The sequence below is a fragment of the Phaseolus vulgaris genome, chromosome 2, assembly GCF_000499845.2.
Source record: "Phaseolus vulgaris cultivar G19833 chromosome 2, P. vulgaris v2.0, whole genome shotgun sequence".
In the NCBI taxonomy this organism is placed as follows: Eukaryota; Viridiplantae; Streptophyta; class Magnoliopsida; order Fabales; family Fabaceae; genus Phaseolus; species Phaseolus vulgaris.
The window spans coordinates 13,879,026-13,899,743 of NC_023758.2; the positions used below are offsets into that span (position 1 = coordinate 13,879,026).

Below are 20,718 nucleotides of genomic sequence, written 5' to 3' on the forward strand. Positions count from 1 at the left end.
TTGTTAACACAGGCGGCTAAACTTTCTCCATATTTATGAAAGAATATGTGCTAATCCATGTTTAGCAGAATGTTAATATAACTTGTTTTCCATCAGAATTCGAAGAGAATTTCATCTGTGTTAAAACCATTGATGAAGTGTCAATTAGGCCACAAGCACATGGCCCTACCCATTTGACATTTTGCATATTCCATTAGCCTACTTATAGAGCTGCTCTTAAATGTTCCAGGCAGTTATTCAGCAATTCATTTTAAATTCTCTTCTGCATCCCTTTCCTGACCTCAGTTTTAGCCTTCCCTTCACATAATAAGTTTTCTTTTCAACCTTGCTACCTTTCATTATTCTTACGGCCTTTTAGCACTCAAAACTTGTCATACTATTAGTTCATTTACTTCAAAGTATTTTAGTATCCTTGTCTATACCACTGTTTTTTTTCTCAATCTCATTTTGTTCTTTTTGGGTCTTTTCTTCTATCACCCTCTGTGCAAACAAGTTCTGTTGGGCCTTTTTCTGTGAGTGCTTTGATACTTTTCACTATGGTTATCTTAGCAGCCACTTCCAATAACAATATCCATCAGTTGCAAACTTTCAACTCTCAGAATAACAACTACCACCTACGTGATGCGTCCTTCTCTTCATACTTGAACAACAAAGAAGAGATCCTGGCTGAATCAGGCCATGGCCTTGCCAGCAACAGAAAGGAGCCTCTTCACCATGGAGCAAAGAAGGAAGATGATGGAGAAATTGGAGTGTTTGGAGCTGAAAAGTACTTCAATGGAGAAGATATGGAAAGCCCACCAACAGTTGCTAACAATGATGCAAACAAGAACCAGCCCCAGAAAGATGAACAAACAGCTCTAGTAACTAGAAAGAACAAAGTTCAGTATGGAACTCAAAGTGTTCGGTCTGAGTCAAGTTTGAACAGCCAAAGTGCACTGCTACAGAGTGCTGTGAGGAATTCCTCCAAGAACATGAAAAACAAATTGCGGAGGAAGAGTTTTCTATCTAGTCTTGGTTGCAAATGCTATTGTTCTGACAGTAATTCTGTTGATATTAGTGACCATGCAGGTGAAATCAACTTCAACAAAAATGGAAAAGCAACTTCAAGAAATATCTTCAATGCTGATCCAGAGGCTAATCATTTAGTTAAAATGACTAAGCCTCATGCAGCAGAAATCTTGATCAACAAGGATGCCTATTTCCAAAGGCCAGAGAAGTTGGGGCAGGGATTGAGCAGAGAGAAAAGTTTAGCACTCTCAGCTGTGACTTCTAGCTCAGGAAATACTCTGGTCAAAATGCAAATTCAAGTAGAGAAGCCAAGGAATTCATTGGAAGTGTTTGGCTCTCCAATATTGGATAGCAGGAGCAAGTCCTTGAGCTTTGATAGAAGGTTGGCAAAACCATCTTGGGAAGCTGCTCCTAAAATTGAAGAAACTGACTTCTCCGCAAATTCTGGTGGAAACTACAATGATGCTGAGAGTGATGCAAGTTCAGACTTGTTTGAGATTGAAAGTCTCACAGGAAAATCAAACTCCCTCCTCGCTAGATTGACATCCAATATTGTTTCTAGCTGTGCTAGCCCCACAACTTGTTATGCACCAAGTGAGGCAAGCATAGAGTGGAGTGTAGCCACTGCCAGTGCCTTAGAGTACTCAGCTATGTCAGATTACGATGATCAAAGGTCAACAGCAACCACAAGGAGTCCAATTAGGACATCCTTAGTTTCCTCAAATGCTAAACCAAAAGTCATCAAAGAGATGCAGAGGCGGCGTCCTAGCATACTGTTGGGTTGCAAGAGCCAGAAAGCAGTAGGTGTTGCTGGGGATGCCTTTACGGCATATGAGAAACCTAGTTCCAACACACAAATCCGTCGCAGGTCAGACACCTACCCTCAGGTGACAGATTTTAAGATAGAAACAAAGGATGGAAGTTTTGGTCCAAGACATAAGCAACATGCTTATGCCACACCCCCACTTCAGCGCTCACTCTCACCACACCCTTCACAACTCTTGTACATTTAGTAGCTGCTTGAATACATGTGTGTCTATTTTGGAGTTTCATCAATGAGTAAATCCTAACTTAGTTTGTATGCATCAATCATTTTAGTCTCTTAACTTTACTAAATGTTACTTTAGTCGTTGACTTTGAGAATGCTGTTCACTTAGTCCTCAAAATCGATAAAAATAAATGAAGGATGTGAATCACATTTTCTGAAGTTAGGGACTAAAATAAATGAAGGTGAAGACTAAAATGACTGAGGTATACAATACAAGAGACCAGAGTGAGGGTTTACTCTTTGTTCAATTATGTATCATGCGTCTTGAATTTGTGTGATAGATCTGTTGTCCAACAATAATGGTAGCAAAGTAGATAAGTTTTTATAGTCCATAGGCCCCATCTCAAATGGGAAGTGTGTTGTGTCTCCCTCTTGCTGATTTTCAGCTTATTCTTCCATTTGCTTTGTTATGTTCACTTTCAGAAGTTTTTGCAGTTTCTGGTAGAATATATAGATGAAACTGGATGCTTTGTATTCATGAATTTGATCTCATATGAAGAAAGATGGAATATGAAAGGCGACCTCGTATTGTCAAAGCAATGGAAACCGCCTCATTAAGGCTCTCTTCCTATCAAAGCGACTGCTTGTTCCATTGCTTTTTGCTTTTATGCATTGCTGCATCTGATCCCTTAGAACCATAGCTGTTTAGAAGGATGACTTATCAGATCATTCCTTCTAGGGCCACAAGTGAAAGAAAAGGGAAAAAGAAATTTCTGATGTATCTTTATAACTGCATCCAACCAACAAAAAAGAGAAAAAAAAAATGATTGTAAAGCTAATCAACCTTTAAATGCAACGAGGGGGTAATCATAGGCAATTATGTTATTATCATTTCAACTTTTTGTTGTGCAATGGATGAAAAGTTCATGCCAACAGCACTTTTTAATAATGTGATAACAAGAGCTTATACCCATAATACAGACAAAATGTGATACGAATCAGGAGCTTCCGATCAGACAAAGTTTCGGTGTCCAACAGATAATTTTCCAACCTCAATTTGAGAGAATGTCCTTACAGCCATATTCAACTGGCAAAAGCGACAACTTAACAAAGCCACCAAGGAATGAAACTGGCTGCTTTTAATTCTAAAACTACCTCATAAATAAAGTGGTCCATCTAGTTAGTCATCTTTCTTTTGCCATTCCAGTTATCCATACACAGATTAAAATTAGTTTAACTTGCTGAATCCCCCAGCAAATCAATGTTTACATTCTACTCAAATCAATGCTTGATTCAATCAAATGAAATGTTGTTATTCATGACTCAAATGCATGTATATATATAGAGAGTATATTATTAAGGCCTTCTCCAAGAAGGTAGCTCCATTCCCTCTAGAATACAACCAATGTGAAGCTTTTTCATTCATCAATTAATGAAGTTTCTCATAGTGCCATTCAAAGACATTGGCCAAGGTTGCAGCCATGTGATACTGTGGTCAATAAGCCATGTATTAGTGAAAAAGCAAAATGAGAAGATATATATGCAAAATATAATGTTATCCTGCGAATTTGTTTGGTAGAGCAACCTTGTTTGTGGTGGAAATTAACCGATTAATGCTTCACTTAATCTAGTATAATCAGAATATTTAGCATGCAGTTGTCATTTTTAATGTCTATGCATTATTTTTTCACATATCACTGACTAAAGTTGATCATTATGACCATAGTGATTGTCATGGGCCACGAATGAGATGATGGCATTTAAGCTCTCCGATTGGACCCCTCTAACCTTCACGTGGAGCTAAAAAGAGCCTCTAAAGCTGAAAAATGTCACGAAAACATGTGTAGATGTCAAATTCTAGTTCTCTTGTGTCTAATATCTTTATCAAGACTCAAGAGTGCAAGTAAAGTATACATATGAGTATATCTGTTCGTAGTTGGATGATGAATAGGACCTAACATGGCTGATTTAAGATTCTAACCACACATTCTCTACGCATTTAAGGGTTTGAGTTTGTTGATTTAGATGGGGATGGCAAAACATATCTGATTCTTATATCAATAATGACAAAGATAGGATAAAAGTCTTGTCGTGTCCCAAAGAAATCAAAATTCATAAGAGGACTTAAGAGCCTCAACAAATTCATGGTTCTGCTTTGCGTACTGTTTCAATGTTAAATTAAATGTGTTTGCTCTAGTGCAAAAAACTCTTAAACAGTAACTTTTAAAGTCATTAATCGCAGTTTTGAAACCGTAATTTATAAACACGTCATCTATACTATAGTCTTTAAGATAAATATAGACTACGGTTATTTTTTATTAACAGTAGTTATGGTCGTTGTCAAAATTGTAGTTTTTGAGACACTACAAAATTGTAGTTGTTGTCAACAACCATAGTCTATTATGGTATTTTTTTTAACTCATTTAACAAACCCAACTAGATACAAATTTTAAACAGATACACATTACTTCAAACAACAAATTATATATATATATATATATATATTCATATTCCTATATATTTATCTAATTTCCTATACATATAAGCATGAAAAGCAAAAAAAGAATATCTAAGGTGTTTCTCCTTGACAGTTGTCTTCTCTAGGGTTTTCTATCTCTATTATCCTCCCTCTGTCCTCTAGGGTTCTTCCTCACACCTTCTATTTAACCTAATTTTATGTAGGTTAAGTGACATCTTTCTCAAGCAAGGTATTGCTTGCTTAAGTGAGCTTCACGAGAAAAAATCCTACTTCACTGGAATGAACTCACTTGAGTAAGTTTGTTCCAGAGAGCAAGTTTTCCTCTGGAATGATCTTACTTGGACGAGTTTTCAATGCTCAAACTTTGTCTTTTCTCCTTGTCTTTAACTTGTCCATTCCTCCTTTACCCTTTTATCTCTATCTTCCCCTATATTCCTAAAATTAGCACAAACTTGAGAATAAATCTCATAATCCAAAAATATGTAAAAAAATTCAAATTCTTAAATTAGAGGTTGAATTATAAATCTATTAACAATTAAAGTCCACACGTTTTTATCTTTTGAAATATCACTAAATTATGGCATTTATCAATAACAATGAGAAGGCCAATGTTATTGAGAATTTACCCATTGCATTGAAAAAGTGTGAAAAATATTGTGTGTTAAATATCTTATTTTTCAATATGTTTGTACAAACTATCTCTCTAATAAACACTAAAATTTTATTGTTATTAATGCCACAAATTTCTACCTTGTTCTAAGAAGTCGTGAAGAGTAAACATTGGACAAGTCATGAGAGAAGAAATGAATGTATTAGAATAAAACTTATAGTGAAATATAAGGAAAATGGGATAATAGAATGATATAAAGTCAAATTGGTTACAAAGGGATACACTCAAAGTTATGGAATTCATCATGAAGAGACATTTGCTCTAATAGCAAAGATCAATACAATTCAAGTTTTTCTTGCTTTGAAAACATATTTTGGTTTACACTAATTGGTAGTGAAGAATTTCTTTATTCATGAATCTTTAGAATAAGAAGTGTTGATGGAGATTCCTCTAGAATTTGAAATTCATTGTGGAAGCAATAAGGTGTATCTTCTAAAGAATGTCTTATATTAAGTAATCTCCAAGACCATGGTTTGGGAGATTTACAATAGTAATGATTTCCTTAGGAAACAAGCAAAGTTAAGGAAATCATACTTTATTCATAAAACACTCTTTTATAGGTAAATTCACTATATTGTTGGTCCATATGGATGATATGATTATTGTAAGAAATGATAAAACAAAAAAAATTATTTTAAGGGAAAAATTGGAGGCCTAGTTTGAAATGAAAGGTCTAAGAAAACTTAAGTATTTCCTTATAATAGAAGTTTTTTTATTGTAAGATGGAGATTCCCAAAAAAAAAATATGTACTTGAATTTCCTAAAGGTAAGTAGAATGTAGAACCTCAGAAGTTTGTATTGAATAAAATCATAAAATTATAAGTGAAGAAAAATCTCTTGTATAAAAGACCAATATAAGAGATTGGTGGGAAAACTCATTATTTATCACACACAGTATTAGACATTGCTAATGCAGTTAGTGCGGTAAGACAATTTATGTGTGATACAAGAGAAAGACACGTGCAAGTAGTTGAGAATATTTTCAAGATTAAAAGTCAATCTCAAGAAAGGGACTATTGTTCAAAAAAGAAGATACTTTGACCTTGAAGATATATATTGATACATACTTTGCAAGTTCTTCTATTGACAAAAAATCTATCATGGGGTACCATTTGTTTCTTGAAGAAAGTCTAGTAATCAGAGAAACAAAAAGAAACAAGATAAAGTATCTTATAGTGCAAAATTTTAATTTTGAGGCCTTCCTTAAATTGTGTGAAAAAAGACTTTACATAAAAATTATACTAGAAGACCTTAAAATATTGGTTGACTTATCTATGCAATTGTACTTTGATAACAAGTTAGTAATGAGCATTGCTTATAAGTTAGCACCACATGGTAAGATCAAATATTGAAATTGTGAAACACTTCATCAAAGATAATCATGACAGAGGTCTTATGGTTACAACTTATGTCTCTATAGGACTTCTAACAATAAACATTTTCAATAAGGGGTGTCTATACATTTCGACAAGGTTTCTTATAATGTTTAACATTTTGATATTTCTTTAAGCTTAAGGCTTATAGACTTATATAACTTGAAGTAGCGCAAAATGTAGAAACAACTATTGTTTATTAAGTGCGGCTTTATGAATATACGCAGTATTTAAAAAAACAATGCAATTTTTGAAATTAAGTTCATTTACAAATGCGACTATTTGTAATAGCCGCACTCGTAAATCAAGCGCTTTGATTTACAAGTGTGGCTATAGGTAAAGCCACACTCGTAAATCAAGCGCTTTGATTTACAAATGCGGCTATTTGTAATAGTTGCATTCGTATATCATTTTTACCCTAATTTCATAAGCGCGCCACTTACTCTTTCTTATTTTCTTTCTCGACTTTGTGTTTTGCGTTTGCACTCCTGCTCGCATTTGCGCTTACTTTTCATCTCTTCTTGCAGCTTCATTGATTTTGCTTTCGTGCCTCTGTAAGTTTCTTCGAGCTCTCTTTCTTCTTCACAAATGTATATAATTTTTTTTCCTTTATCTTACTTTGTTTGGTTTGTTGCACTCAAAGTACTGTTGCATTGCCTTCGTGAGTTCTTCTTTGGTTTCCGGTGTGCTCCGTTGCTGCTTCCGCCGTGCCAAGATGTTCATCTCTTCTTTAATGTTATGAATTTTTTTTATGTATTATATTTTTTATTTTTAAAATCTATATTATTTTGTGTTTATTATAATTTGTATTTATATTATGTTAGTTGTTAGTTTAAAATAGAACTATCGTGTTTGTATTGAGTCTGAGGGTGTTCCACCCTCGACAATTGATACGTGCTGGTATTGAGTCCATGGGTGTTTAATCCTCGGTAAACGCATGAGATAGAACACTAATTGGAAAACACCTGAAAGACTATTTCAGAATATAATGGATCGAAATTGGATAAATTCTCTTCGCATAAGTGATCAGTACGAAAGAGAAGTAAAAGAATTTATACAATTTGCACAACGTAATGCGATTAATAGTGGTCATGATGGAGAGTAAAGATCAGGTGTCCGTGCGTTAACTATTTGAATGGAAGAATACTGGATGTTAAGATAATGAGGGAGCACCTGCTATTTGATGGGTTTCTTCGATCTTATAAAACTTGGACATGACATGGTGAATTGTTAAATTTACAACGTGTTTCTGTAATTGAAGAATATGTGGGGTCCACCATGGATGATGCAGTACATGATACTGTAGATGATGATCGATTGGAGGACATGATTCGTGATGTGGGAGCTCAGTCTTTTGTAGAAGCGCATGGATATGGAAGTATGTCAAGCGATGCAGAGACTCCATTGTATCCTGGAGCAACTAACTTCACACGGTTGTCGGCGGTGTTAAGATTGATGAATTTGAAGGCAATATATGGATGGACTGATAAAAGCTTCATGAAATTGCTTCAATTGTTGAAGGATATGCTTCCAGAGGGAAATACTCTACCTAATCGTAATTATGAGGCCAAAAAGATTCTTTGTCCAATGGGTATGGAGTATAAAAAGATACATGCATGTCCTAATGATTGTATATTATACCGGAAAGATTTTGAATTGTTGAAAAGTTTTTCGAGGTGTGGGTTATCACATTATAAGTTGAAACAAAAAGATGATGATACTATTGAAGATATAGAAAAGTATGGACCTCTAATGAAGGTTATGTGGTATCTTCCCATCATTCCAAGGATGAAGCGTTTGTTTGCAAACCCAAACGATGCTAAGAATCTTAGATGGCATGCAGATGAGAGGAAATGTGATGACATGTACCGACATCCAGCTGATTTTATTCAGTGGAAGAAATTTGATGATGAGTTTCCAGAGTTTGGTAAAGAATCAAGAAATATCCAACTTGGTTTAGCTACAGACGGAATGAATCCATTTTGTAATATGAGTACAAATCACAGTTCATGGCTTGTTTTACTAGTTATTTACAACTTACCTCCTGAATTGTGCATGAAGCGAAAATACATGATGTTGTCTATGATGATATCCGGTCTGAAACAGTCAGGGAATGACATAAATGTTTATCTAAGTCCCCTAATTGAAGATTTGAAGTTAATGTGGGACCAGGGTGTTGAAGTATTTGATGAATTCGCTAATGAAACTTTCAAGCTTCATGCCATGTTATTTTGCACCATCAATGACTTTCCGACATATGGTAACTTATCATGTTATAGTGTTAAGGTCATAAAACATGTCCAATATGCGAAGAAGACACTGCTTCTCAACAATTGAAACATGGAAGGAAGACAGTATATCTTCAGCATCAGAGGTTTCTTAGAAGTCATCATCCTTACCAGAGGTTGAAAAAAACCTTTAATTGACACCAAGAGACTAGTGGTCCACCAACTCCATTAACTGGTGTTGAGATTTACGAAAAGGTAAATAACATAGACCACACCTTCGGTAAGTAAAAAGAAGAGTCATCTGTGACAAACATTTGGAAGAACAAATTTTGATCTTTCGTACTGGTCGAGGTTAGAAGTCAGACATTGTAAAGATGTAATGCATTTTGAGAAGAATGTGTGTGATAGCTTAATTGGTACACTTCTTAACATTATCGGGAAGACGAAGGATGGTCTAAATGCTCGTTTAGATTTGATTGAGATGAACATACAAGGTGAGTTGGCACCCATAGAAGTGGGTAAGCGTACATATTTGCCCCCAGTCGTCATTAGTTTTTGTCAATGTCTAAAGGGTGTGAAAGTGGCACAAGGACATTCCTCAAATGTGAAGAGCCTAGTATCAATGCAAGATTTGAAGTTAAATGGGTTGAAGTCTCATGATTGCCACATCTTGATGCAACAGTTGCTTCCCGTAGCTATTCATGGGATCTTACCAAAAAATGTTAGACATACCATAACCCGTTTGTGCTCATTCTTCTCTTCCATCTATCGTAAAGTCACTGATCCATTAAAACTAGATGAATTTCAAAATAAAATTGTTATCTTGTGTGAATTAGTTTTTTTCAATGTCTAAAGGGTGTGAAAGTGCCACAAGGACATTCCTCAAATGTGAAGAGCCTAGTGTCAATGCAAGATTTGAAGTTAATTGGGTTGAAGTCTCATGATTGCCACATCTTGATGCAACAGTTGTTGTCGGTAGCTATTCGTGGGATCTTACCAAAAAATGTTAGACATACCATAACTCGTCTGTGCTCATTCTTCTCTTCCATCTGTTGTAAAGTCATTGATCCATCAAAACTAGATGAACTTCAAAATGAAATTGTCGTTATCTTGTGTGAATTGGAGATGTTTTTTCCTCCATCTTTTTTTGACATCATGGTTCATCTAGTTGTGCATCTGGTAAGAGAGGTTAGATTGTGTGGACCAGTGTACTTAAGATGGATGTATCCTGTTGAGTGGTAGGTTATGTGAAAAATCATTATCGTCCAAAAGCTTCAATGATTGAAAGGTACATAGCTAAAGAAAGTATTGAATTTTATTCAGAGTACATGTAAAAAACAAATCCAATAAGTCTTTCAGCTAATTCATGGCACCACAGGCGTTCTACAAGTAAATGTTTACGTTGGTGTGAATATTGTAAGCAAATCTCGATCAAAAGTCTTCCAAGCACATTTGTATATATTGAATAACACAGACGAAGTTATACCTTACATAGAAGCTCATAAAACCATCAGAGAAATGGGTCTTGGTGGAACATAATAGAACTTTCATGCCTTGGTTTAAAGATGAGGTGTTAAAGGATTCAACGGCATCAGAGACCTTAATCTCTGCTGGATTGAAGTTTGATGTCATTACTTGTAAAGCGTACAAAGTGAATAATTGTATATTTTACACAAAGTCTATGGATGAAAAAAGTACAATTTAAAATTCTGGTATTACTCTTGAACCCGAGTCAATGCAGTTTTCGACTTCGAAAGATACAAATCCAGTACTTGGATCAATGGCAAACTATGGGTTTATAGAAGAGATATGGGAGGTTGACTACACTAAGTTTTTCTTTCCAGTTTTCAAGTGTAAATGGGTTGACAATAAAAGTGAGGTTAAAATTGATGAATCAAGATTCACACTAGTGGACTTTCGAAAGATAGGGTATCGAGATGAGCCATTTATAATGGTTCAACAAGAATCTCAGGGTTTTCTACGTGAAAGATCCCACGCTAGAACATTGGTATGTCGTTTTACACGAGAAAAAACAAGGAAAGGCCATAGATGATAAGTGAAGTTACTTAACTATTTTTATTTATATAACATTAATAAGTTAATATTATTTAATTCACTTTGTTTATTTCAATTATGACGGGATCGTCAAAAGAAAGCTCAAGAGATAGCTTTAAAGAATGTTACCCCGCACATACTGTCTCGTTCGGGGTATCGAAAGCTTGAGCAATCACTGATGGTGGAAAATGAGCAATCTAGATAGGGGACTGCGTTCGAGAATGTGGAAACAGGGGTCACTTTTCCTCCATCAACACCTTTTCGCCATGTAAAATGGAAGAGGGCCTGAATTAAAAAGTCGGGTAAACCAAGTTCTGAGCAATCAGGGGTTATCATCGAAAAAATTGTAAGTTATTTTTAGCCTTTTTTCATTTATTTTAAAACATTAATTATATTAAAAGGTGATATGATTTTTGTCTCTCGTAGGATTCCTTGGAATCCCAAGGTAATTTTGTTTCTGAAGGTCGTCACGATATCCTGGTTGAAGCTATTAGACGACCTGAGCTCCATGGTCGTGCAGTTGGACTAGGGATTGGAATTAAACTATATTTTGGAGTTACACAACAATACTCATCCTCCTCCCCCCAAGAGACCAAAGCAGAAATGACGACTAAGATACGTGAAGAATTAATGGAGGAGATGAGAAAGAAGACTGATCGGATGCGGCTAGAGTTGCGACAAGAGTTTCTATCGCAACAAGTTTGTGATGAGCCGATTCAACCCATTTTTAGTCCCACTCCCAATAGCACAAAGGGGAGTTGTGTGACTCTTACAACATCAGGGAAGGATATCATTGTCTAGACGAGGGAATGTGAGCTACTGGTAGCGGACGACATGCTTCCTCAGGTGGTGGCCATTGGAAAAGTCTATGAAGAGACCACCACCTTACATAACATTCCTCTCTCCCCTGATGTGGTGAAGGTAACAATTGAAAGAGTATGAGTACCTGATGCTCGTGTTCCACTACCTTCAGATGAGGTAACCACTGTGGTCGATGCATTTCAAACATTCGTTGCCTCCCAGACACCTCATTCGAATTATGCCAGAACCTCCGATAATAATTTCATTTCATTATATTAATTTATATTTATATATTACATATAATTTAATACAAATGTTATTTATTAAACCTCGTCGGAAACCAAGTCCGAAAAAGAAGCATGAGGTTCCGGTTGACAATCCTATAGCTTCCTTAGCTGTACTTGCTAGACAGATTGGTCCAGAACCTTTTGAAGTTCCTTGGGATGATACGTTTTTTTGAAGTAAACATTGAACTGCCACTGTACATATACATGACAAATTTATTAGAATTTGTAGCTGGGGATCAAAAGCTCAATATAAATATTATTCAATATTTTATGATGTAAGTATCTTTACCTATATTTCAATTTACTTTATGTTAAATTATTATTGATTATGCTTTAACTAATAACTTGTAGGTTTTTGCATGGAGTCTGTCTCACTGAGGAGAAGAAAAATGTGTATGGAATCTTAGATCTTGCATATACTAATCCCACTAGAGCAAAGGCAAATGAGACCCAATCATACATCACTAACACCCTGGAAAAAAGAGGGAAAACAAATTTATTTATGCCCTTTTATTAATGAGTAAGTTTAATTATACGTCGTCAATTATTACTATTTCATGTTTTAAATATTTATTAACTCTTTTCATGGATGATATGGGCGTCATTGGCAGTTACTTGTCTTATCAATAGTTGATAAGACTGCTGTGTGGTTTTGTTCCCTACACAAGAAGATATCCCCAAGTCTTGATATCATTGATATGTAAGTACATAAACTTAACTCTGTATGTTACTAATTAACCATCTACTAATGAAGTTTTTTGTATTAATCAGTTCATGGCGTGGATATAACATCCTAAAAGGTCGATCCAATTCAAATTTTCAAAATTTGAGCTAGATAAGACTAAAGATTTGTAATTTTTTTTTCTCTTTTCATTGTTTATCAATATACTAACTTTTACTTTTTATTGAATTATAGTGTAATAAACAACCAGGAAGCTATGAGTGCGGCTATTACATTATGCAATGATTGATAATCATTGTAAGAGTAGGCCTTAAAAGTGATTGGAAAGGGGTAACATGATATGTTAAATTATTTTTATAATTCTTGAACATATATCTATCTTAAAACTAATTTATGTCAACCATATTTTGAAATGCAGTTCTTCACGGATGAAGCACCAATGTCTTCAGAAGAGAGAGAGAGAGAGGAGAGAGAGAGAGAGAGAGGAGAGAGAAGAGAAGAGAGAGAGGAGAGAGAGGAGAGAGAGAGAGGAGAGAGAAGAGAGAGAGAGAGAGAGAGAGAGAGAGAGAGAGAGAGGAGAGAGAGAGAGAGAGAGAGAGAAGAGAGAGAGAGAGAGAGAGAGAGAGAGAGGAGAGAGAGAGAGAGAGAGAGAGAGAGGAGAGAGAGAGAGAGAGAGAGAAGAGAGAGAGAGAGAGAGAGAAGAGAGAGGAGAGAGGAGAGAGAGAGAGGAGGAGAGAGAGAGAGAGAGAGAGAGAGAGAGAGAGAGAGAGAGAGAGAGAGAGAGAGAGAGAGAGAGAGAGAAGAGAGAGGAGAGAGAGAAGAGAGAGAGAGAAGAGAGAGAGAGAGAGAGAGAGAGAGAGAGAAGAGAGAGAAGAGAGAGAGAGAGAGAGAGAGAGGAGAAGAGAGAGAGAGAGAGAGAGAGAGGAGAGAGAGGAGAGAGAGAGAGAGAGAGAGAGAGAGAGGAGAGAGAGAAGAGAGAGAGAGAGAGAAGAGAGAGAGAGGAGAGAGAGAGGAGAGAGAGAGAGAAGAGAGAGAGAGAGAGAGAGAGAGAGAGAGGAGAGAGAGAGAGAGAGAGAGAGAGAGAGAGAGAGAGAGAGAGAGGAGAAGAGAGAGAGAGAGAGAGAAGGAGAGAGAGAGAGAGAAGAGAGAGAGAGAGAGAGAGAGAGAGAGGAGAGAGAGAGAGAGAGGAGAGAGAGAGGAGGAGAGAGAGAGAGAGAGAGAGAGACTTTTGATCTCTTTTTGCTTAAGCGATATTTTTTTTTTCAAGTAGGAATAATATGTTGGAATATATGTTGATATTGTAGTTATATATATATTATGTGTTCATATATGTTTTAATAAAAATGCACATGAATATATGAGATGATGAAATATGATTAGGTTATGAGATATACATGATGTTGTGTGGATACGTGGAATGGTATCTTTACCTATTGCGGTTATGTGTGGGTACGTGGGAATTATATTGTGGATTATTGTGGTTGTATGTGAGTGTACTTAGGATGATATTTTAGCTTATAGTGATCATAATATTAAGTAAAAGATTGATTAAAGAAAGAAGATATTCTGCCTTCACTGATAGTTTAAGTCACATATATTAAAAATATCAGGTGGTGAGAAGATAAAACATGTCCATGTATCATGTTTTGTAAAGTAGGTGCAATGAACCACCCTAACATAAGGGAGTTAAGGTGGATTCAAGTATCACTTCTTATAAATCAGGTATTAATCTTTAGTAAGACTTATTTAATATGAGTCGAGTATAACAAATTACCTTAAATTTATCAAAGATATAATTAAGGATTCGTATACTTTCGACAGTGAATTAGACCTATACAATTTGATATTATGTTTTCTTTAAACATAAATTGATGTTAATAATATACATATACATGAACTTGTATATTATTATGGTACTATAGTTGCAATTAATTCATCTCTTTGGTGTATGCTGTGGAACTAGTACAATCGTAGTTAGTACAAAAACATATAATATTGTAGATAGAAAAGGGATAGCAATCAAAATTTGGAATGATGATTTTTAGTTTTATTTTAATATTTACATCCTAAATTCTAAAAATATTGTATATGTATATGATTGATAGTTGTGGTATAATTATATAAATATACCACTGGTATATAATAGTTTTTGAATGTTAGATTTATCATTTAATTTTGTGGCACCACTTGGAAACTTTTTCAACTTATTTTCATTCACTTTGTTTAACCTTTTAAGATAACGGATTATAACAACTGTTATTTTTTTTAATGTTCTTAGTTCAGAACTATTAAGATTGGTTTGTTTGCTCTTTTTTTTAAAAAAAATTATATCGAATGCTTTGAAGAATATGGATTATAACAAGTTGTGATAAGTGAAAACCTTATTTTATATTTTGGCTTCGTGGGAAATGAAACTACTAGTTGGTCGGTGATAAATTGATTGATATATTTTAAAATGGTAGTGCCATTATTATTTTTATTAATTATATTTAGATTTTAAAAAGTTTTCTTTTCACATGATGTTTTTGTTATAGGACGAGGAGTAAAAGAAAAGGGAAAAACATCATATAAATAGGTGGGAAAAAAGGTATATAAAGTTGAACATCCTTTAAATTGATGCTCTAATAATTTCTCCTTTAGTTGTAGAATGTATAAAAGGTTGATGCGAGGAGTAGTCTTTAACATGTGATAGAAAGATTATATTGAATAAAAACAAAAGATGTAACCAATGAGGAGGTATCTTATGAGACAAAGTTTGTGTGAAAGAGATAACTCTGAAACCTCAATTTGGAGAGAATGTCCTTACAGCATCTAATTGGCAAAAGCGACACCTTAAGAATGAAGCTAGCTACAAGCATTTCATTTTAAAGCCACCTCATAAATAAAGTGGACCATCATATTATATATATATATATATATATATATATATATTATAATTTGGTCTAATATTTATTAGATGGAGATTTCTAACCAGAATTTAGTACAACATCGAATAAGTTGGTTGACTGTAGACAACATTCTCAAGTTTAAGTGATAAAAAAATATAAAAGTGAAAAGTAAATAAATTGAGTTGAAATTTCTTACTGTGAATACGTTATTAATTATATATAAGTTTAAGTAATTATTTTTTAATGATATTAGAGATGGAATGAAGATGTTAAAGTGTGGTTTTTTGTGATTGTAGTGGATCAAACCTCGTAGAGAAAATCTCGGTGATTGGATCTCAACGTCACTGGTTATCAGTGGTGACCTAATGGTACTTTATAAAAGGAGCTTAAAGTGAAGGTATGTAATTCTGAATACATATTTTGAATATTGAAATTATCTGTTTTTTATTCTTTCATAAGTTTTTACTGACTTGATCGTCAGAGTGTGATCGGCCGTTAGGACGTCCTCGGTCTCAACAAGAACAACATCCAGACATTAAGAAAAACACGAATTTTACCACGAGGCAGATGAAGTTCAAACTCGCCTAACTTATTTAATACGCATGCATTATGAGAACTGTATGAGTTTAGAAACATTGTAGCGGTGTATGAGTTTAGAAACATTGTAGAACTGTATGAGTTTAGAAACATTGTAGCGGTTAATGGTGGTCTCTAATCAAGAAATGAGAATAATAAGCAGGTATTGTGATTTTTAGTGTGCATTGCATTATTTTGTTTCATATGTGACGGAGCAAAGATGATATTGTGAGACCATTGGCGATTGTGCAGAGGGCCACAAAAGATATGATTGCATTAAAGGTCTCTGATGATTGGGTTCAACTAGTCTCCATGTATTTCATAATACACCTTATTAGGGTTAATAACTATAACATCTGCTTATATGTTCTATCAGTTTTGCTGTTAGGATACAATGTAAACTGTGTATAGTCACATTTCTCATTCATGTCTAATCTATATCATCAGGGAAGAGAGTATGTGTTAGTTTTAGATCATGAATACGACCTAACACTGTTCATTTAATCATTCTAACCACTCATTTTCTCTACCCATTTAAGGGTTTTAATTAAGTTCTGGATTTTGGTAGGTCTTTTCAAGAGGATTTATCAGCAAAGATTTATTAGGCAATTTCAATAACAATCACACATCAAACTTACTTAAGAGATTGTATTTGTCATTTCTAATCACTTAGCCTCTGAATTATTAAATGGGTGGTTAAATATTTTTTGTGCTTAAATATGTCAACAATGACAAAGAAAGGATAAAACCAGCACTCACCATTCATATATTAGAGGACTTGATTGAGATGCTGAACAAATCCTTCACTACTGTGTTTTGTTCTATTTGGATACTTGATTCTAAAAGATGTGAGTAGTTCTTTGGTAAGTGTGAGTGTTATCATTTTTCTTTTGAGTGGGAGAGAGAGACCAAGTTTATAAAGAATTTATTCATAGAATGGAATTAATTATTTGAAAAAAAAAATTGTTTTTTATGAAATCTCGTGCATTTTTATGACAACAATCGACTGTAAAACCAAATAAAATTATTAGTCAGGATAAAAACTCTTTTTCTAATTATTTAAAAAAAGACAGCTTCTACATATATATAAATTCTCCTAGGTTTTTTAACTTACTTAACGAAAACATTACTTATTAATATATTTATCATTCAATTTAGTCTTCAAATAATAAAATGAAAAGTTAATTTGATCCTATCAAGAATATCGAAATCAAATGATGAGAAGACCCATCAACAAATATCCAAGGTTAGGGATAAATTTAAACTTTCTATAAAATTTTGAGTTGATGATTCAACCCCTCTTTGATAAGTGGGTCTATTTTACTAAGACAAAACTATACTCAAGCAATCACATCTCGTCTCAAAAGTTTGTTCACATTGAAACCTGCCAAAACCCATTCTTTTATTAGCACATCTACAATCTCAAGTACAGATGGATGGCTGATGAGAAATAAATGAACTTATTCTAATTTTTATCGAAACTAGATTCATTGAATACCAATTAAGTATGAATAGGAGTAATATTTAAACTTTCAAATTGGATATAGAAACGAGAATAGGTATACGTATATTTTTGTCTTCATATTTTTCTTAATAATATTTTTCTTCAGGAAACACAAATATCAGTTTCATTTACTCTGTCAAAATATTATGAAAAAGATATTTTTTATATTTATTCAATCTTATTTTTTACACTACAAGAAAAAGTGCATTTAAAAACTAAATTTTTGATTTTTAAAATATAAAATTAGTCACTAACTTAATTAGAGACTAATTTAGAAACTAATAGTCTTAAGTGGCTAAAATCATGGTCGCTAATTTTAGATACCAATTTAGAATCTAATTTAAAAACCAATTTAGTTACCATTAAATAAAAACCAATTTAGTGACCAAATGTGTATAAACTAATTTAGTAACCAAATATATAGAAACTAATTTAGTAACCAAATATATAGAAACTAATTTAGTGACCAATTATATAGAAACCAAATTAACAACCAATTTCATTGAAACCAATTTAGTGACCAAAATAGATAGAAACTCATTTAGTGATCAAATATATAAAACCAAAAATGGTCACTATATTGGTCTCTAAATAATATAATTTATTATAAAATATTTTTTTATTTTATTTTATTTTAATTTTAATTTTTAATTTAATTTAATTTTTATTTTTATTTTTATTTATTTTAATTTTTAATTTTTAATTTTTTTTATCAAATTTAAAAATATATTCATTTGAAATATTTTAAGATCTTTTGCCACTTCTAAAATAGCTTTTATCTATATTTTTTTGTGAACTTTATTTCATGAAGAGCCCGTGCTCAGTGGTGATGTTAGCTATAACAATAATGGTCTTAAGTGGTTGAGTAAATGGTTGTGTTTCATCCTCATCTTGATTTTCCTCAAAACTTGGTGGCATGAATTGGCGATTAATGCTATCTATCATAAAAAAAATGCATTAAAAATTAATAAATCTTGAAAATCATGACAGACTGAGCACCACCACCACAACAATAGCCTTATACCATTAAGTGAAAATCATGACAGACTGAGCACCACCACCACAACAATCAGTTATACATATCACATGATGCTTTGAACTTAATAAAAGTAGAAAACCACGCCAATCAGTATAATTACGACTAAAATCAACACAAAAGATGAATGTGGAAACATAAAGCTCTTTCATTTTGTATACACAAGTGTTAAAAATCAAGTTACCATGACTAAACAAATTAGGAGTTAGTAAAAATGAAAAACGATCTTCAGAAAAATAAAAATGTAAACAAATCCTTTACCTTGAGACATTTTTCTTTTAAGCATCAATAGTTGACAAAGAATCTTTTTGTTAGGACCCTGCAGAGACAATAAATATTGTCAACCATCATATCTTTAAATGGAATCTCAACTAGAACAAATTAAAAGTAAGACTTGGGAGAAAATGGTTATCTCCTATTGGTCCTCCAGAAAAAGTACCCTTATTTGTATAAAAAAAATTAATAGTCTTTCCCAATAAGCAGATCAGCTACATATGCACATAAATACCAGAACAACAAGAACCAAACTATCATGTTAAGAAATTATCAGAATTTGCAAGAGATGCAATACGGTGCATGCTTTTTTGAAGTCTACCAGGATAAAGTCTTAGTGGGAGAGTTGGGACAAGAAACAAATGGAAAGTTAGAGATATGCAAATTGGAAACAAGCCTTGGCTGGAAAGACATGGATTTTCCTAAGTACAAGTATGACAAAGTATAAGGAATTTATCAAGAGAAGAGACACAACGCAATAACTTTAGTTGGGAGGTAAATGTTGAAAATAGAGTACCATAGGTAGCGTAGTTTAAGTACCTTCAGTCCAGCCAACAAAATATCAGAGGGACATAGGGTAACCTCTACCATGAGATCCAAGCAGAGTGGATGAAATGGAGGATTGTTTCACGGGTGATACATGATAAAAAGTACCACTCTAAGCTTAAAGGAAAAATTTACCTCATGGCTATAAGACCTGTAATGATATGGGATTGAATGTTGGGCGTTAAAGAGCCAACAAGAAAGTAAGATTGCATTGCAAAAATGAGAATGTAACAATGGATAAGTGGATACACAAGATAAGATAACATTAGGAAGTGGTGGGTAGCCCTTATTGCAAAAAAATTGGTATAATGATATACCTTATATGGTTTGGGCATGTCAGGAGAAGGCCCATAAAAGAACCAGTATAGAGGGCTAACTAGACAGAAGATAGTTCAATAGTTAAAGGAAGATGGAGACCAGAGAAAATTATTGGTCAAAATCATTAAGAGGGTTAGAGGTAAATAATTTATCTACGCAATAATATAAGACATAAATTTATGTCATCATATGATCCTCGTAGCAAACCAACTTAAAGGGAAATGACTTCAATTCTTGTTATAAAGTATCAGAATATAGATATTTAGAAACACCTCCAGCTAGTTGAGGTTGATCGGTCTCAACTAGTTGAATTTATGTTAGACACAGTTGAGTACTTGGGGCTTTCTTCACCTTAGACTACGCCATCCCTATGATGATATTGTTAGAATAGATGGCTTTAAACTAGAGGGGGGTGAATTGTTTAAAGAGGATTTTCGTACACTTTTAAAACAAGAATGAAATTATCTCAAGAAACAATTGATTCAGAAATTCAGTTCGCCAAAACAGCAAGCAAAAGTTGCAGTACCAGAAAAACAATCGGTTGTTTCACAGAAACAATCGGTTGTTTCACAGAAACAATCGGTTGTTTATACTAGCAAACAACAAAATAAAACTGAATTTAAAGAGTTAGAGATAGAGAGATTGTACACAATTGTTTATACTGGTTCACTCCAAACCCAGAGCTACATCCAGTCTTCTCAGAACCCTGAGGAAATCCACTAAGCAATCACACCTTGATCACTTACACAACAACCAAGAGAATGACCTTGAACACCTCAAAAAACACACTCTCCTTGGCCAACACACCAACACTAAGATTGTTGATCTTGATCCCCTCAAGAACACAGCCAATCTCAGCAAACACAGAAACGAAACTTGTTCAACAGAGTACAAGGATTACACTTGTTACAGAAGATAATCTGAAATCAATACAAGCAGAATCCTATTCCATACACTTTGATCAATCACAAACTCTTAGCAATCTCAGCTCTTTGAAAAACTCAAA

The 20,718-nt window shown here is 33.9% G+C and overlaps 1 protein-coding gene across 1 annotated transcript; it reads left to right on the forward strand.

The window, feature by feature from the left end:
- Positions 1-111: 111 nt before the first annotated feature.
- On the forward strand, positions 112-2,592 carry LOC137810758 (protein PHYTOCHROME KINASE SUBSTRATE 1-like). The gene has a single exon (XM_068612177.1). The coding sequence runs from the start codon at positions 537-539 to the stop codon at positions 2,019-2,021; it is 1,485 nt and encodes a 494-aa protein (XP_068468278.1). The 5' UTR covers positions 112-536; the 3' UTR covers positions 2,022-2,592.
- The last annotated feature ends 18,126 nt before the right edge of the window (positions 2,593-20,718 follow it).